General features: G+C 45.1%; 1 protein-coding gene across 3 annotated transcripts in view; it reads right to left on the reverse strand.

Moving 5' to 3' along the window:
- Positions 1 to 19,875, reverse strand: part of NTAN1 (N-terminal asparagine amidase) — a 989,828-nt gene that overhangs the window by 681,214 nt on the left and 288,739 nt on the right. For 2 of the 3 annotated variants that reach the window (XM_082262324.1, XM_082262323.1), the window contains exons 3-4: positions 16,443 to 16,508; positions 7,936 to 8,041 (exon numbers count right to left, since the gene is read on the reverse strand). In XM_082262324.1, coding sequence (XP_082118450.1) covers positions 7,936 to 8,041; positions 16,443 to 16,508 — 172 coding nt within the window. The remainder of the gene's footprint in view (positions 1 to 7,935; positions 8,042 to 16,442; positions 16,509 to 19,875) is intronic. The other variant, XM_082262325.1, reaches the window with a different exon arrangement.

Below are 19,875 nucleotides of genomic sequence, written 5' to 3' on the forward strand. Positions count from 1 at the left end.
GACGGCACAGGAGGGTAAGCTGTTGTGTCCTGTTAAGCAAACCTACAGTCTCAGTACCATGCACTGTCTTGACATAATAAATCCCTCACATGAATTACTGCCTGTTATTGCTAATATTTCCCGTACCTGGTAGTTGCATTTAAGTACCTAAACACACCCTCATTCACTACTAAAGTTAGTATGACATGTTTGCAATGTATTTTTTTTTTTTCAGATAATTAAATCGGTTGCAAAATCGGCGCCGCAGACCAACCATTTGGACATTCAACCGATCAGATGAATGGTGGGATGTGATCGTTCCAGGATTCACACACACACACAGTGGATGCACAACTTCAGGATGTCTGAAGAAACATTTCTGTTCCTTTGTACCAAGCTGTATCCAGCAATGTTAAAACAGGATACAAACTTCCGAGTGTGTGTTCCTCTGAAGAAAAGAGTTGCAATTGCACTATGGAAGCTGGCAACCAACAGCGACTACAGAAGTATTGGCCATCTTTTTGGTGTCAGCAAAACAACAGTGTGTCGGTGTGTGCAGGATTTCTGTGAGGCCGCCTGCTCTTTGTTAGTTTCCAAACAGATTTGTTTCCTGACCAGCAAAAGCTTAAAGAAATGGCAGACTACTTTGAGAATCGATGGGGACTTCCTCTGTGTGTTGGTGCCATTGATGGGTGTCACATACCCATTATTGCCCCAAAGGAGTACCACTATGATTACTTCAATAGAAAAGGCTGGCATTATATAATCCTGCAAGGAGTTGTAGATGGGAAAGGATTGTTTTAGAGTGTATATGCAGGAATGGCTGGGAGTTTGCATGATGCTCGTGTCCTGAGACTGTCCACATTGTGGGAGTTAGTGGAGCAAGGATGCCTTTACCCAGCTTGCACCAGGAACATCGGTGGCGTGAATGCTGGCTATTATGTGCTAGGAGACTCTGCCTATCCTTTGTTGAATTGGCTCCTAAAACCATTTCCCGACAATGGCCGACTGACAGAAGAACAACTGACCTACAACAAGAAAGTGTGCAGGGCTCGGGTGGTGGTAGAAAATGCTTTTGGGAGGCTTAAGGGCAGGTGGTGGTGCCTTATGAAGAGGAATGACAGCGACATTGAACTGGTGAAATCCGTGGTGTTGACTTGTGCTCTGCACAATCTTTGTGAAAGTCATGGAGAGGATTACCAACAAGAATGGGATACACCTGTAGCAGCAGAGCCTGTTGTGGCACTGGCACAGGATGCAGAAGAGGAGGGCAGAGATGTACGAGAGGGTCTGATGCATTATTTGAACAATTAATTTCTATTTACTATTTTTTTCTATTTATTTAATAATTTACTCAACCCCCATGTCATCAAAAATGTTCAGGTCTGTCTTTCCTCATGCAATAAGAAATTATGGTTTTTGATTAAAACATTCCAGGATTATTCTCCATATGGTGTACTTCAACTGGCCCCAAATTGTTGAGGGTAAAAGTGTAGCTTCAAAGGGCTTGAAATGATACCAGAAGAGGGTCTTATATAGTGAAACTAACAAAAAACAAAACGATATGCTTTATAAACACAAATAATCGCCTTGCAAGTGCTTACACTTTCTGTATTCTTCAAAAAGTAATGTCCTATGCCTTCCCTATTATACTTTTGAACAAATTGGAACTGTCACTGCGTTCAATTCTTAAGTAGAATAGAAAACGTGTAGGACATACAGCGTAAACTTTTTAAAGAATACGTAAATACGTTTATCTGACAAGGGGATCATTTGTTTATATGAAGCATATAAAAGGTTTGGAGAAAATGAACGATCATTTTACTAGATAAGATTATTCCTTGTCTGGGATAGTTTAAAGCCATTTGAAGCTGCACTGAAACTGTACTTTTGATCTTCAACAATTTGGAGACCAGTGAAGTCCAGTGAAGTCCACCATATGGAGAGTAATCCTTTAACAGTTAACGTCCGTAATGTAAACAGAATGACATCAATTTGTAGAATGGGTATGGCCTGTGAGACAGCCATAGAACACATGACGCATATTAATGGTAAAAATGATTTCATTTAATTTGAAAATAGTCAAACAAGTGCTTTATTGAACGAGTTGTATAACAGGAAAAAGTAGTGCAAAAAAATTGTGTTGAGTGTCAAACAAGTGTGCTGGGTGCAAAGCACTAGTGGCTGGATGAAGGCAGAGGATCATGATAGTTGCTCAACACCTGCACCAGCTGACTGAGTGTGCCAAGGAAGGCCTGATTGAAGCTTGCAGTCTGCTCAATGTGTTGCCTAGTCATTTCAGCCTCATGCCGCCTTGCCTCACGGGCATCCTCCAGCATCATCTCAAAGCATCGCTCACGGCGGTCCTCCATCCTCTCCAACCATTCCTGATGCCTCTCATCAGCTGCCTGCATCTCCACCAGTGCTGCAACAACATCCTGCTGCCCCCTTTTTCTCCTGCCTAGAATGCAAAATAGACATCAATGTTAGAAGAATTTCTGTTCTTGTGATTAAACGTATGCAGATATATGTAGGGGTGAGACATTAGAAGTACAATGCAAGATCATGATTAGTGTATTACTATTAATCCAAAATAAAAAATCATTGTACAAAAAGGTGTGTGACTTTTCACTCTGGTTTTCATGTCTTACTGATGAGTGTACACCGGAGTGCTCTCGCAGATGATGGCGCCGATACTGGTGGTGTCGGTGTACATGCAGTTGAACTCGAACTTGCAGTTGACATAGAAATTGCCGGTGAGTTCTCAAAGGTGAACAGTGCCTCTGTGGTTTCATCCTGACTGATGGGATCCTCAACTGAAATGTTACAAGTCAGGTAAGTACACTGTAACAATAGGTTCAAGATATACCATACTATACATACAGCTATGAACATACCGGCAGACTCCATCATTGACTCCAGCAGAGAGGTGGCCTTATCTATGCCGCCCCCTCTTCCCAAATTGGCGGGTCTGTGTCCATAGATAGCGTCCAACATATCAAACATATCAAACCATTTCCAGGTCTTTCTGTTTACGCCACTCCGGCTGTTGTGGTCTTTCACCTTACGGTATTCGCTCCGTAGCTTCTTGCATTTGATGCGGCACTGCTCTGGCGTCCGCTGGAATCCCTCTTCAGTCATCCTCTCAGAAACATGCTGGAACACCTTCTCGTTTCTCACCATTCCATCGAGTTCTCTTTGCACCCTTTCCTCGCTGATGATACCCAGGAAGATCTGCACCTCCTGTGTCGACCAAGTTTCCCTGCGCACCGACATTTCTGTTGCTTCCAAAGTTCTGCAGAGTGTAGCTCCACCCTGTTGGTACAGTACTAATGTGCTAGGTACCCCAACGAAAGGGTCCCAAAAAAGTGGTACGGTAAGGTTCGGAATTAGGGTACCATTCACAATGGAAACGGCAAAAATAGCGTACCATACTGAACCGAACCATAACGCTCAGTGGAAAAGAGCCATATTAGTCCCCTTTTTTTATATTGGGTACTTTCTCCGTGGAAATTGCGTCTTGAGACATCGGAACCATATCACTGTGAAGTGTACCAGCTTCCAGGATCCCCAGTTGGATTTCCTGTTTTCCAGCAGTCCAAGCTCATATCTCCCTGATTTCCGGTAAGAAAGCACCTTTACCACCGGGTGTTACCACTATACCACACTGTCACTTCTATCACTTAATTGTCATCATAGAAGGCTTTTGCGGTAAGAGGCCACCCTGGCATCAAGAACAACAGTTTGTGTGAAACACCATTGTCTGCACATTTTTGCACGTCACCTTGGCATGGACTCACTCATCTTATTCTTGATGTTATATTTGCTTCACAACATTTGAGAGACAATTTATTTTCATATTTTGGAAATTTTTTTAAGTTGATTTATTTTATTAATTTACACAGGACTTGTTATTAAGGAATATTTATTGTGTTTATATATACTTTAGTTCCTACCGTCCTTTATGAGAGAATTATATTTCTTTTTCACTATCACATTGATATTTCTTCTATTTGTATTGTTAGCGCACTATTTATTTGCTTATTCTTCATTATTTACACCTGTCTAGTGCCGCTTTCCATTTTTACATTTTTGTTTTGTGCACCTTTCACCTTTATCCTTACCCTTGTTAGCCTGTGGAAGTAAAGCACTCTTCCCCCCGTGAGACTATATAATGTCATCCAGGGCAGCGCCAAACAGGCGATCCCCCTGAAAAGGGAGATCAGTTAAGGCCTTCTTAGAAGTTTGATCCGCAGACCAACACTTCAGCCAAGTATACACCGGATAACCACCGCCGAAAACTGACAGGTGACCCAATAAAGGAGCCGTGTCCAGTGCAGCATTGCAAACAATTTGCAGCCCCTGCGCCAGCTGGTCTAACAGCTCCCCCAGGGCAGGAGGGACTTGCTCCTCATCAAGTCATGGCGTTGGAACTCCGCCCATCAGGCAGAGTCTGCGTGGCAATGGCAATCATAAACACTGTTCCCAGTGCAGACCCCGCCAGGGGAGTAGAGATCGCGGGCAACAGCCCATACCATCCTATCCCCCAGGTCCTTAAAGGACGGGGATTCCTCCACCGGAACGGTAGTCCTATGCAGCCTAGAGACCAGTAGGTCCACATTAGGCGGTACAGTCCACTATAACAGAGACTCCTCAAAAGGGCAACGTCTAGCAGCCGCTTAGCCACCCCAGGGGACGTTGCAGACCCCTCCTTCATGAGCATGCTAGCACATTAAGCTGCTCCGGATGGCATGTGAGTGCCAGATGCGGCCTGCGCTGCTGCGTCCTCCAAATTGCAGGGTGTCACGTACCAAAACAACCAGTGCATCCACCAGTGCCTGTATCATGCGCAGCAGGGGAGGTAGAAATGTCATCCTCGTTATCCGAGGAGACAGGGCGCGAGGAGGTCCTCGTCTGCGGCGGTGGAGTCAGACTCAGAATCTGAGACGTCAGATGAGGCAGGGGTGAGTGGAGAAACGTTTCAGCGCACTTCACTCTCTCAAGGCCACCTCCACCGGGGACCCAAATGCTTCAAGAACCGCCGAAAATGCATTGGACAGTGGAGATCCGGAAGGCCCTGTGGCCTCTGTGAGGGGGTCAGGTGGGGAAACATGGTCTGCAGAGTCCATACTGAACCAGAAGAACCCTTCAGCAAAATTTTCAAAAATAAAACAAAAAACGGTCCCACCGTGCTACAGTGCCCCCCGAAGGTCAGGCAAGCCCTGAAGACCCCCAACACAGAGAGCGAGACCCCAGAACCCACTGTCCCAATATGCATTACCAGGACTGTACTGTAACAAGCAAGCTCTCCAATGAGGGAGTGAGCAAAGGAAACTGCCCCCCCCCCGGAAAACGCCTCCAGGCATTCCCACCTAGCGTCTCAGCAGAGAATCCACCGCAAAATGGCCGAAAACGGGTGTACCAAAACGGCCGCCGTCCTAAAAGCAGACGAGGCTCCAAGAAAATGGAGGCCAGCGCAGCAACAAGGCCCACAGGGAGACACCCCCCCCCCCGCCAGCACTCCTATACCATCCTGCAGCAGGAACCAAGCGAGGCCCCACCTGCACGATCAACCGAGCGCCGCGGACGGCGCACCCCCCTGCCTCCCATGCGGCCTGCACATGAGGTCCCAGCCCCAGGTAGGCCAAAAACAGTCCCCCACGTGGGAAGGGGGGAGGGGGGTGGTTTGCACAACACGACAGAGGGAAACCCAGGAGGGTGAGGGTCTGACCATTCCAGGGAGGGGCCCGTGTCCACCCCAAAATCCGCCAGGGAAGGGGTTGGGGGGTAACGTTTATTCACTGTATCGGGAACACAGGCAGGCGCCATCTCCTGACAGGACCCCTCTCCGCCAAAGTGGGGGGCTGTTGGCCAAATAGGAACGCTGCAACATAGGCCTAGACCCTGTCGTGTGCAACCCTGCCAGACGTTTAACTCGTGAGGCCAGTCCCCATCCAGTGGGACTATGTCACGGCCGACCCAGCGCGGAGCTAAGGCCTGCACGCGTTCGCTGGCCAGCTGGGGTGACCACTGGATCTAGATTATCCAGCCCTTCGACCAGATTCGGCATAGTTGTTTGTAAATCTCACAGGAAAAAAAAATCCAGAGAAAAAGCTAGGGAATAAAAAACCATCTACATAAAAAAATACTTTTAATGCCAGGACCAAAGATCCCAGCAAGGAACTAGGTCTTTACTCCTGACTAGGCAGATTAAAACTGACATCCTATGCAGGAAGAGAGGGTGTACCCTCCGGGACTGCCCATAGGCATAGTCAGAACTTTTTTTCTGCCTAGTGTCCTACTCCTTTAGGGGGCAGTATAACCCTACCGATATGGATCAGAGGACTGCGTCCATCAATGATGATAGAGAAACTGGAATTTTGTCTTACTGTAAAAACCTTTTCTCTGATGTTCATTGGAGGACACAGCACTCACCCCTCCGTGGAGTTTGCTTATGTATTCTTCTGACACTGCTAGAGCATTGTCTTAGAGCAGGAAGTGGGAGTATACCACCTGGGACTGCCCCATGGGCATAGTTAAAAGTTCTGTTAACCCTATTCCACCCAATGTCCTACTCCTAGGAAGCGCATTATAACCCATTCGACTAATGAAGATATGTCGCTGTGTCCGTCAATGAACAAAAGAGAAAGGTAATTTGGGCCCGCTTGGCCCAAACAAACTATTTAAAGGGGACAGTAAAACTGGAGATGATCCTTTAACCATCTTGCTGAAGATGTACACATGTAAAATATACTATGCTATGTTTAACCTCCCCCCATCGGACTTGAATTTTCGGGAGGCCGTTTTTAAACGACCTCCCAGTGACACGCCCCCCGCGTGCTCCCGCGAGCGCGCAGCGGGGAAAATCTGATCACCGGTGCCCTGATTACTAAAAGGTAAAAACATACACACAGTGCCCCCCCATCAGTGCCCACAGTGCCCGCCATCAGTGCCCCCATCAATGCCCACAATCAGTGCCCATAGTGCTGCCAGTCAGTGCCTGCTCATCTAGGCACTGATGAGCACTGACTGGCAGCACTATGGGCACTGAGTGTGGGCACTGATGGTGCTGCCCATCAGTGCCGCTCATCAGTGCCACCCGTCAGTGTCCAGTGCCATCCGCCAGTGCCCATCAGTGCCGCCCATCAGTGCCGCCCGTCAGTGCCGCCTCTCAGTGTTCAGCAGTGCCACCTCTCAGTGGCACCTCTCAGTGCCCAGCAGTGCCACCTCTCAGTGGCACCTCAGTGCCCAGCAGTGCCCCCTCTCAGTGCCCAGCAGTGCCACCTATCAGTGCTCATCAGTGCCGCCTATCAGAGCCGCCTATCAGTGCTCATCAGTGCGGCATATTAGTACCTCCTCATCAGTGCCCATAAGTGCCACCTCATCAGTGCCCATAAGAGCCACCTCATCAGTGCCCATCAGTGCAGCCTATCAGTGCCCATCAGTGCCGCCTCATCAGCGCACATCAGTGAAGGAGAAAAATTTATTTTCAAAATTTACTCGCAGAAAATAAGAAAAACTTTTTTTTTTTTTTTAAATTTTCTGTCTTTATTCTTTTTTTTGTAAAAAATAAAAAACCCAGAGGTGATTACATACCACCAAAAGAAAGCTCTATTTGTGTGAAAAAAATGATAAAAATTTCATATAGGTACAGTGTAGCATGACCGCGCAATTGTCATTCAAAGTGTGACAGTGCTGAAAGCTGAAAATTGGCCTGGATGGGAAGGGTGTTTAAGTGCACAGAAGGCAAGTAGTTAATCTTCATTAGTAACAAGGGTAGCCAGTATGCAACACAACTAATGCTATAATTGAGGCTCGTGTAGCATGGTTTCTTTCTTTCCAAACACAATGCTCTGTTTTCTTGCTGTACAGCTCTGACTTGTCAATACAGTTTAACCCAGAGAAAAGCAAACACAAAAATCAGGAACTGCTGCTAGTTTTGCCAGGTAAGCTTACCTTCCTTCAGTTGAATTTGGTAGAGAGTTTATGGCTTCTATTATGCATGCTACTTCCTTCTCAGCATCTGATCCATCACAATGTGCTAAACAAATGGCCCCACTTCCTATAAAACATAAATCACAATAACTCCTTTACGTATAATGAAAGGTGCACTAATACAAAAATCTTGAGTACAGCATAAGAAGCAGTAAAGTGCTTGCACATACAATTCTTGTAAATAACTGGATTTTCAACTTACTGTAAAATCCTTTTCTCTGAAGTTCATTAACAGACGCAGCTCCATATTCTTCTTAACCATTGGGTTATGCTGCCCACTACAGGAGTAGGGCACTAGGCAGTAAAAAAACTTTACCATGCCTATGGGGCAGTGCCTACAAGCATACACCCACTCACTCTGCTATAGGATTCAGTTTTGTTGCTAGCAGTGTTAGAGGAAAAAAACTCAACCCACTCAGAAATAGAGGGGTGGGTGCTGCATCTGTCAATGAACTTTAGAGAAAAGGATTTTACGGTAAGTCAAAAATCCAGTTTTCTCCATCGTTCATTGAAAGACGCAACAGCAGCTTGCAAGGCCTTGCGGCCAAAAGAAGCATCCGAGGGTGACAACACATCTACTTTGTAGAGTTTTGTGAACATGTGCACAGACGACCAAAGTCGCCGCCTTGCAAACTTGCATTACTGACACCTGATGGCGAAAAGCCCAAGAACCACTCAGAGCCCTAGTAGAATGCACCTTCACAGGGAAAGATGTAACCTGACCCTTCAGTGAATAAGCCTGTACCACCGTCTGCCTGATCCATCTGAATATGGTCGCAGCAGATGCAGCCAATCCCTTTCGAGGTCCTTCCGTGAGGACAAAAAGAGTGATTTCCTGAAGATTCAGTAGCTGCCAGGTAAACCTTAATTGCCTGAACCATATCCAAAGAACGCAAGGCAATTTCCTTGGGATGCTTGGGCTTAGGACAGAGTGAAGGCAGCACAATGTCTTCATTTAAATGGAAATCAGAAACCACCTTAGGAAGAAAAGACTGATTAGGACGAAGTACTTTATCTCTGTGGACCAACAGATAAGGTGAATGGCAGGACAGCGTCGCCAATTCAGATACTCTGTGAGCAGAGGTAATAGCCGCCAAGAAGGTTACCTTCTGTGACAGTGTAAGCAGAGGAATCTCCCTAATGTTCTCAAAGGGAAGCTTTTAAATAACAGACAGTACCAGGTTAAGATCCCACGGAGGTAACGGGGACTGTATTGGAGGAGCCATATGGCGAAACCCTTGAATAGAAGTGTGAATCAAGCATAAAGGGCGTTGGAAAAAACACAGCCAAAGCCGACACTTGGCCTTTAATGGTACCCAAAGCCAACCTCTGCTCAACCCCTCTTTGGAGAAAAGCCAAAATCCTAGCCACCGAAAAGGAGCGTGGATGCGCCTTTAGCGATTCACATCATGAGATGTACGATATCCACGTAAGATGATCGATCTTCCTGGAGGTAGATTTTCTAGCCTTCAACAGTGTGAGAATCACCGAGTCAGAAAGACCCCCTATCCTTCAATACCTGGCTTTCAGCAGCCATGCCGTTAAAGCCAGCGACTGTAAAGCAGGATGGAAGATGAGCCCTTGAGGCAGCAAATCTTCCCTGAGAGGAAGTCTCCAAGGAGCATTGGCGACCAACCTTACCAGATCTGCGTACCAATACCAGCGAGACCAGTCTGGAGCCACCAGAATGAACGGAATCCCTTCCACCTCTATTCTGCGCAGAAGTCTCAGCATGAGTTTCAGTGCAGGGAACACATAGATCAGCCGATACTGACCCCAAGGAGCCACCAGTGTGTCTATGGCTTCGGCCAGAGGATCCCGAGACCTTGCTACAAACCTCTGTACCTTCTTGTTGAGTCGGCAGGCTAACAGGTGGATGTCGGGTGTCCCCCACCAGACACACAGCAGGTGAAACCCCCTCCAGGTGTAGGGAACATTCCCCCTGATCCAACACCTAAAGACTCAGGTAATCCACCTGCCAGTTTTCCACTCCAGGAATATGCATGGCGGAAAGGGCTGGATCAAAATTTTCTACCCATTTCAGGATCTCAGCTACCTCCCGGGCCGCCAAGACACTCTTGGTGCCCCCTTGATGATTGACGTAAGCCACGGCCGTGGCATTGCCCAATTTAATCCGAACTGAACAACCCTGCAGATGATTTGTCCAGTGACTCAGGCAAAGCTTTATAGCTCCGAGTTCCAGAATATTGATCGGTTGTCTGGACCCTTCCATAGTCCAGGTCCCCTGGACCTACACCTTCCCAAGCACTTCTCCCCAGCCTGGTTACCACGCTCCAATATAATGGGAGGAAGGACTTGCCCTGGCGTAAGGCCAAAGAGCGAAGCCACCACAGAAGAGCACTTCTTGTGCTGTGACTCTATTGAATCATCTTGTCCAAGGATTTTGGATCTTTCTTCCACTTGATAAGAATTTCCCTTTGCAGTCTCGTGTGGAACTGAGCAAACGGAACCGCCTCAAAAAGGTAGACACCATCAAACCTAGGGCTCTCGCATGCAAGTCCACAGGGAGGACAGGTTGCAGGAGAACAGCAAATTAATTGCCCTCTGCAACTTTTGCAGGTTTTCTGGGGGAAGAAACACCCTCGCCGAAGCGGAGTCCAGAGTCATTCTCCGATAAACCAACTTGAAGGTTGGGACCATAGCAGACTTCTTGAAATTGATTGTCCAACCGAACTCTTGCAGAGTCCGGACAGTGATAGATCGCCCACCAGAACTGAGTGGGAAACAGTTCTTAGGAGAAGATCGTCCAAATACCCTAGGACCACAATCCCCCCGTCGCAGTAAAACCAATACCGTAGCCAACACTTTTGTGAGGACCCCAGGGGCAGAGGTGAGGCCAAAGGATAACGCCACAAATTGATAATGCTCCTCTCCTACAGCGAATTTAATAAAACGCTGATGTCCATCGTAAATAGGGATGTGCAGATATGAGTCTTTGATGTCACTAGAGGCCAAAAAGTCCCCTTGGTGTAGTGAGGCCACTACCATGCGAATAGACTCCATTCGAAAAATCTGAACCCGCACAAAGCAATTCAGACCCTTGAGGTCTAGAATTGGACGCACTTTTCCCTCGTTTCTGGGAACAATAAACAAGTTTGAATAAAAACGTTCAAGGGAGGGAACCGGTACAATCACCCCTTGTGACCGCAGGTCCTGTACCGCCCCTCCTAGGTCCCGCAACCGATCTGGAGATAGATGGAAATTGGGCAGGAAAAACTGGATTTTTGTAAGAACTTCTGGTAAAATTATTTTCTCTGCTCTGAAGTCCATTGACAGACGCAGCAGCTATGCTTCTTTATCTATTTGTATGGGTGTGATTCTTGCGCTGTCTTGTACTGTTACTGGTCACCACACAGTTAAATGAAGATTTTATGGGGGGGGGGGGGGGGTACCGTGCTTCAGGGGTTATTATTGTAATGTAGTGTCTAATCCTGTAAATATATGTATAGATATCAAAAAAGTGCAAATATATTCAATGTATCAAAATAAATTGATTAATTAAAATAGTGTAAAATAAATATGTGTCTTATAGATATTCAATTATATGAAAAAAAAAAAAAAAAAAAAAAAATATATATATATATATATATATATATATATATATATATATATATATATATATATATATATAAATACATGTTAATAGATTTTTAAATCAATAAACTCCTTAAACTCATTAATATTATTATGAAGCTCAATCTAAGTCATACAGAATAATCAATACGTATGTACATATATTCCTTAAATAAATATAAAGTGCTTGTGGTAAATGTGTAATATAAACAATAAAAGGTGACAAGAGTGATCAATAAAGTGCAACGTGCCAACTAATAAAATGTCCAACTCCTACTGCCATACAATAATTCTGTGGGATCAATCACAAATAAATAATCAAATAATTCATAAATGTGTTTAAGTGTCCAAAAACAATATTCAAGCTTCCTCTTCAAAATAAACTTTCTTCCACCTTTTCACCTTGTGAAAAAACAGTGCTCTTCGGTGCTCATCACTTACAGGTGTGCTCCCTGCTCACCTTAATGTTGTAGGGAATGCGCTTTTTAGTATATTGAAAAGCCAGATCATCTATCCTCTCCTCTTATCTCTCTGCTCAGTCAAGTATGGGGGATGTCAGTATAATTCCTCTTCACCTTCACAAGGTGAAAAGGTGGAAGAAAATGTATTTTGACCCGCAGAAGAGGAAGCTTGAATATTGTTTTTGGACACTTAAGCACACATTACGAATTATTTGATTTATTTGTGATTGATCCCACAGAATTATTGTATGGCAGTAGGAGTTGGACATTTTATTAGTTGGCACGTTTGCACTTTATTGATCACTCTTGTCACCTTTTATTAATTGTTTATATTACACATTTACCACAAGCACTTTATATTTATATAAGGAATATATGTACATACGTATTGATTATTCTGTATGACATCCCATTATTGAATATCTACATGACTTAGATTGAGTTTCATAATATTAATGAGTTTAATGAGTTTATTGATTTAAGAATCTATCAACATATAGTTATATTTTTTATATATATATAAATATTTGTTTCATATAATTGAATATCTATAAGACACATTTATTTTACACTATTTTAATTAATCAATATATTTTAATACATTGATTGAAGATATTTGCACTTTTTTTGATATTTATACATATATTTACACGATTAGACACTACATTACAATAATAAACTCTGAAGCGCGGTACCCCCCCCCCCATAAAATATGCTTCTTTATCATTGGGTTATGCGCCATCTACAGGAGTAGACTAGGCAGTGAAAAAACTCACTGACACGCCTATAGGGGCTGTCCTTCCCGGCATAACCCCGAACACTCTATGCTCTCAAATCAGTTTCATAGCAAGCAGTGAAAAGAAGACACAAACCATCCCCATAACAGAGGGGCGGGTGCTGCATCTGTCAATGGACTCCAGAGAAAGGGATTTTACGGCAAGTTCTTACAAAAATCCAGTGTTCTCCATCGTCCATTGACAGACGCAGCAGCTATGCTTCTTTACCATTGGGACGTCCCAAAGCAGTATAGGCATGAGGGGTGGGGGGGGGGGGGGAAACACAAACAACAGTTAACGTATTTCCAAGGCAAAAAACTTAGCCAACTGGGTAACAAAAAAGCTGAACCAGTAACAACAGGAGCTTACCCATGAAAGAAAAAAATCAACCACTTAAAGAGAAAAAACAAGTTACATAGTTTGTGCGGTTGAAAAAAAGACATCAGTCCATCCAGTTCAACCTATGATGTGTGTGTTTGATGTTAACTGTACATTGTATACACCTGTATGTTGTGGTCTTTAAGGTGCCCATCTAATAGTTTTTTGAAACTATCGATGCTCCCTGCTGATACCACTGCTTGTGGAAGAGAATTCCACATCCTTACTGCTCTGACAGTGAAGAACCCCTTATGTATTTTAAGTTTAAACCAATTTTCCTCTAGTTTTAGTGAGTGGCCACATGTCTTATTGTATTCCCTTTCTCTAAAAAGTTTGTTCCTTATGCTAGGGTCACAAGTACAGTATTTGTACATGGATATCATATCACCCCTCAATCGTCTCTTCTCCAGAGAGAATAAGTTCAGTGCTTTGTAGTCTTTCCTCATAGCCGATGCCCTCCATTCCCCTAATTATTTTTGTTGCCCTTCTCTGGACTCTCTGCAGTTTCAGCATGTCCTTCCTGAGGACTGGTGCCCAGAACTGGACAGCATACTCCAGATGTGGCTGGATCAGACCAAAGTCTCTTTAAAAACAGCAGCCTGCAAAACCTTGCGGCCAAAGGAGGCATCCAAAGATGCCAATAAATCTACCTTGTAGAATTTTGTAAACGTATGTGCGGATGACCAAGTCACCGCTTTACACACTTGAGTAACGGATGCTTGGTGGTGAAAAGCCCAAAAGGCACTTAGCGCTCTAGTAGAACGCGCTTTCACAGGGAAAGGAGGAACCTGACCCTTTAACGAATAGGCCTGAACAACTGTCTGCCTAATCCATCTGGATATGGTCCCAGCAGACGCAGCCAAACCCTTACGAGATCCTTCAGTAAGGACAAAAAGAGAATCCAAATGACTCAATTACCGCCAGATAAACCCTCATCGCCCAAACCACATCCAGTAAATGCAAGGCTTTGATTACCTTGGGATGCTTATTAAGAAGACGGATTAGGTCGGAGAACCACCTCATCTCTGTGGATGATCAAAAAAGGCAGACAAGAAAGCGCCACCAACTCAGGTTCTCTGCGGGCAGAAGTAATAGCCACCAAAATTAAAATTCAATTGAAATGTAATTAAAAATAAATATAAATAAACCCTGGATGGTTCAAGGAGTCAATGGTAGACTGTAAAAAGTCAGTGATCCACACTAGGGCTAAGGCATCTCCTCCAGAGTGAAGCCAGCTCACAGGTCCATATGAAATAAAGAAAGAAAGAAATAGGAGAGCACCTCTGAGTGTAGTATTTAATAATCCAAGGTACATAGCACATTTAAAAAACTTACATTAAGTAGGAGGAATAAGGTGAAATAAGGACACCACAGTGTCCTTGATAAAGGAGCATGCATATTCATTGAGAGCCACGCATATGCTCGGAAACGCGTTGGGTCCCCTGGCTCTGTGGGGACGTCATACACCAGCCGGCGCTACACCTCCACCAGTGGACCGCACAGCTGAGAGCCAGAAGCAGCCTGTCCCCCCACTGAAGATACCATGCTGGACAGAGATAGAAGACACATTCACATCACAGAACTCTAATGCCGTTTTTTTCCCTGCCGCTGAAGCAGGCTCATCCGCTAAGCACTTTACATTATTCCTCCTACTTATTGTGAGTTTTTAAATGTACTATGTACCTTGGATTATTAAATACTACACTCAGAGACGCTCTCCTATTTCTGGTACATACATATTATATTATACAGCACACCATGGATCTTGCAAAAGCAGTCCAAAAGCTTTATTGAAAAAAGGATCACATCAAAAACTCCTATTTCTTTCTTTATTTCATTCTAGAGTAGGAAGTGAAAGTATACCACCTGGGACTGCCCCATAGGTGTAGTTACGTTTTTTAACTTTTGTTAACCCTTTTCCGCCTAGTGTCCTACTCCTAGGAAGCGCAGCATAACCCATCCGTCTAACGAAGATATTAAGTGGTGTCCGTCAATGAACGAAAGAGAAATGTCTGTGATTAGTTGTATAGTCGCCACCTCCCATTGTTTCCTGACTATAAACAAGTGTCCTGTGTTGGACAGGAGTCATTCTGTTGACATCGACCGTGACACAGCTTTTTGCCTGTTTTCGCTCTGTCACCAAGCGCGCTAGGATTTCTTTCTACAAAAGAGCTGCACATTGTACTTTTCAGTACAAGGGATTAATGGTGCTTGGCACGTATTAATATCCGCAAGTGCGCTTTTCAGCTCAGTGAAGTTCTCTGCGAACCGAGTGAATTTCTAACCCCATTAATTTCCTCCACAGGGGGACCACTGGATCTAGATTATCCAGCCTGGCAGTTGATTGTAGATTCTCAGAGGGGAAGAAAAAAAAAAAAAAGAAGATGCATGGAAGGAGAAAAAAAATTGCCAGGAGCAAGAGATCCCAGCACGGAGCCTAGGTCTTTACTCCTGACTAGACAGAAACAAACTGAAAACCTATAGCAGAGAGGGGGTTAAATACCAGTTGAGGACAGCCCATGGTCATAGCCAAGCCTTTTGTTCTGCCTAGTACTACTCCTGCAGAAGGTGACATAAACCTATAGTCATGATTATTGGAGTGCTGTGTCCGTCAAACTAAAAAGAAAGTATCCTAATCTCTTTGTATTACTTTCTTTGTGTGAAATCCTGTGTCAGTCCCTCTGATTTCCAATTAAAAACTGACCACAATAAGCAGGAGAACACCTTGTGGTCAGTTCTCTAGCTGTGCTGGGAACTTAGCCTGCTCTGATCCAATGATCAGACTTGTCCTGACACACCCTCCCTGCAGAGCCTTTAACTCTGGGTAGCTCAGTGTATTGTTGCTGCTCTTCCCCCAGCTGTTATGCAGCTGAGAAGATAGGGAATGTGACCAGCTATAAAAAAAGGAAAATAAGGTATTTATAATGGCTTTTTTTTTTTAAATCTATACACAAATGTTTTGCCTTTCATTTCTACTTCAAACTGAATGGGTGGTTTTACAATGGGATTGTTTACTACCACTTTAACGTTTCTTTACAGAAATGTTTCATAAATCCTTGCTCTAATATGGTGCAACATAGAAAATTGTAACTACCACCAATTTGTTCTCTAGGGTGTCTACTTTCAGGAAAATATGTTGCTTTGGGTGTTTTATGTAATCCTCAGGTCTAAAATGATTTCTAAACATATGTGCAAACAACGTAAAAAGGGTTCTGGCAGCATAAGGGTTAAATATCTTTATTTGGTCTCTGTACTATACCTGTGTGCCTGAGCACTATAATGTGACATGTAGTGGCATCTTCTGACCCAAGAACAGATATTGAGCCTATATAAAAGAGAGATCAGATTTCAGGTTACACTGCACAAATGTGAAAAATTTATTTTATTATTAAACAATATTATGATTAGCCCTCTGTCACACCAGTACGACTTCAGGAACGACATAGGATTCTCAAATCGTACCTGAAGTAGCATCTTATGTTTCTATGGCAGTGTCTTAACTGTATTTTTTTACTTGCTGTAAAATCCTTTTCTCTGAAGTCCATTGACAGACGCAACGCCATATCTTATTAACCATTGGGTTATGCTCCTCCCATCAGGAATAGGACACTAGGCAGGAAAAAGCTTTACCACGCCTATGGGGCTGTCCTTGCAGACATAACACCACACACTCTGCTACAGCTTCCAGTTTAGTTGCAAGCAGTGTTTAGAAGTCAAAAACCCCATTTCACTCATAAATAGAGGGGCGGGTGCTGCATCTGTCAATGGACTTCAGAGAAAAGGATTTTACAGTAAGTACAATTTTCTCTGTCGCTCATTGACAGACGTAGTCCTCTTTGATTCTCATCAATAGGGACGTCCCAAAGCAGTGCCACAAATGAGGGGTGGGATTGACAGAAATCAAAATCCAATCTAGAAGGCCCAACCGGAGCCAACCAGAAGTATCAAGGGGCTCATCGAGCAAACAGATGAGACCTACCCAACAAACCCTCGAGGTAGACCAACAGTCTCCTCAAACAGCGGCCTGCAGGAACCTTGCGGCCAAAAGAGGCATCTGACGATGCGCTCACATAAACCTTATACAATATTGTAAAGGTATGAACCGACTACCAAGTAGTCGCCTTGAAAACCTGAACCACTGACGCCTGATGGCGGAAGGTCCAGGAAACACTAAGCGCCCGAGTAGAATGCGCCTTAACAGGGAACGGGGGATCCCGACCCTTAGATAGAATAAGCCTATACCACCGTCTGTCTGATCCATCTAAAGATGGTCGCGGCAGAAACAGGCAACCCCTTCTTAGGGCCATCCGCGATCACAAACAGTGAATCCGTCTTACAAAATGAATCCGTAGTATTCAAATATATCCTGATCGCCCGAACTACATCCAAGGAATGCAACGCGAATTCTCGAGGATGATTGGGCTTAGGACATAGGAAGGACAATACAATGTCCTCATTCAAATGAAACTTTGAAACCACCTTAGGAAGGAAGGATGGATTCGGATGAAGAACAACCTTATCCCTATGAACCACCAGATATGGGGAACAACAGGATAATGCAGCCAATTCTGACACCCTTCGTGCAGAAGTGATAGCCACCAAGAAGGCCACCTTCTGGGATAAAGTAAGCAAGGGAATCTCCCTGATATCTTCAAAGAGAGGTTTCTGAAGAACCGACAGCACCAAGTTAAGATCCCAGGGTGGTAACGGCGCGCGCACTGGCGGAGCCAGGTGTCGCACCCCCTGGATGAAATTCTGCACCAAGAAATGAGTAGCCAAAAACTTCTGAAAGAAGATAGCTAATGCTGAAAACAGACCCTTGATAGCACTCAAGGCCAGCTTCTGCTCAACTCCCTGTTGCAGAAAAGCCAATATTCGGGCTACCGAATAAGGACGTGGAGGGAACCCAAGGGATTCACACCACGCAATATAAGACTTCCATGTGCGATGATAAATCTTTCTGGAAGTCGCTTTCCTTGCTTTAACTAGAGTAGGAATAACTGAAGCTGACAATCCCTTGTCCTTCAGCACCTGGGTCTCAATAGCCAGGCCGTTAAAGCCAGCGATCGTAAAGCAGGATGGAAGATCGGTCCCTGCGACAGCAGATCCTCCCTGAGAGGAAGTCGCCAAGAAACGTCTGCGACCAGCCTGACCAGGTCGGCGTACCAGGCCCGACTAGGCCAGCCCGGAACTACCAGGATAACTGGGATTCCCCCCACCTCTATCCTGCGAAGAAGCTTCGGCAGTAACTTGAGAGGAGGGAGGTAGCTGATACTGCCCCCACGGGGCGATCAGCATGTCTGCGGTGTCTGCTAGAGGATCGTGGGAGCGAACCACAAACCTCCGCACTTTCCTGTTGAGCTGAGATGCCAACAGCTCCCATTCGGAGTGCCCCAACGGGGGCACAGTTGGTGGAATATCCCTGGATGAAGAGATCATACCCCTTGATCCAGAATCTGACGGCTGAGATAATCTGCCTGCCAATTCACCCCCGGAATGAATACCGCAGAGAGAGCTGGAACATTCGTTCCGCCCAACGAAGAATGCTGGCCACTTCTATGGCCGCCAGGACACTCCTGGTGTCCCTTTGATGATTGACATAAGCCACTGCTGTGGCATTGTCCGACTAGATCCGAACCGGGCTGCCCTGGAGCTGCTCGGTCCAGTGAATCAGACAAAGTCTGATCGCTCTCAGTTTCAATGCATTTATCGGTAACCTGGACTCTTCCAGGGACCAAAGCCCCATGAGCCGAGAATTTCTCCTCACCCGGATAGACTGGCATCCGTGGTGATAAGCGTCCAAATATTGGTAGGCATGACTTCCCCTGGCTGAGCATCGGAGACCGAAGCCACCAGACCAGGGACTCCCTGGTCCGCTCGCTCAGCCGGATCCGATTGTCCAGGGAATCTGGATTTCGGTTACACTTGAGAAGAATCTCTCCTTGAAGGATTCGGGTATGGGACTGGGCAAATGGTACTGCTTCAAAAGGAAGCCACCATCAAACCCAGGACCCTCATGCAAGCCTGGATGTGTCTAAAATTAGACCCAAATATTCCAGCCTTCTGGTGGGAACCAAAGATAACTTCTGCAGGTTCACCAGCCACCCGAACTCTTGCAAAGAGGTCATGGTGATCTCTAAGTTTAGTAATAGAGTCTGCGGAGACTCCGCACGGAGCAGAAGATCGTCTAGGTGACCTAGAATCGATATGTCTCGTTGTCGTAACAACGCCAAGACTGGGGCCAACACCTTTGTGAAGACCCGGAGAGTCGAGGCGAGACCAAAGAGTAACGCCAGAAACTGATAATGGTACTCTTTCTACGGAAAAACGCAGGAAACGCTGATGTCCTGCATAAATAAGAAAGTGAAGATAGGCATCCTAGATGTCTATGGGCGCCAGAAAATCCCCCTGCTGCAGGGAGGCCGCTATTGTGCGAATGGACTCCATCTTGAATTTTTGTACCCTGACAAAAAAGATTTAAGCGCTCTTAAGTCCAGAATTGGACGCACTTTGCCCTCTTTTCTGGGTATTGTGAAAAGGTTTGAATAGAACCCTTGAAATGCTCTGTCCAAGGAACGTGGACCACCACTCCTTGTTGCATTAAATCCGTGACTGCCCCCCGTAAGCTCTTAAGCGATCCGGGGATAGTCGAATATTGGAAGGAAGAATCGCACTGGGAGAGATTGACATAC

This window comes from Pelophylax lessonae (assembly GCF_965119305.1).
Source record: "Pelophylax lessonae genome assembly, chromosome: 6".
NCBI lineage: Eukaryota > Metazoa > Chordata > Amphibia > Anura > Ranidae > Pelophylax > Pelophylax lessonae.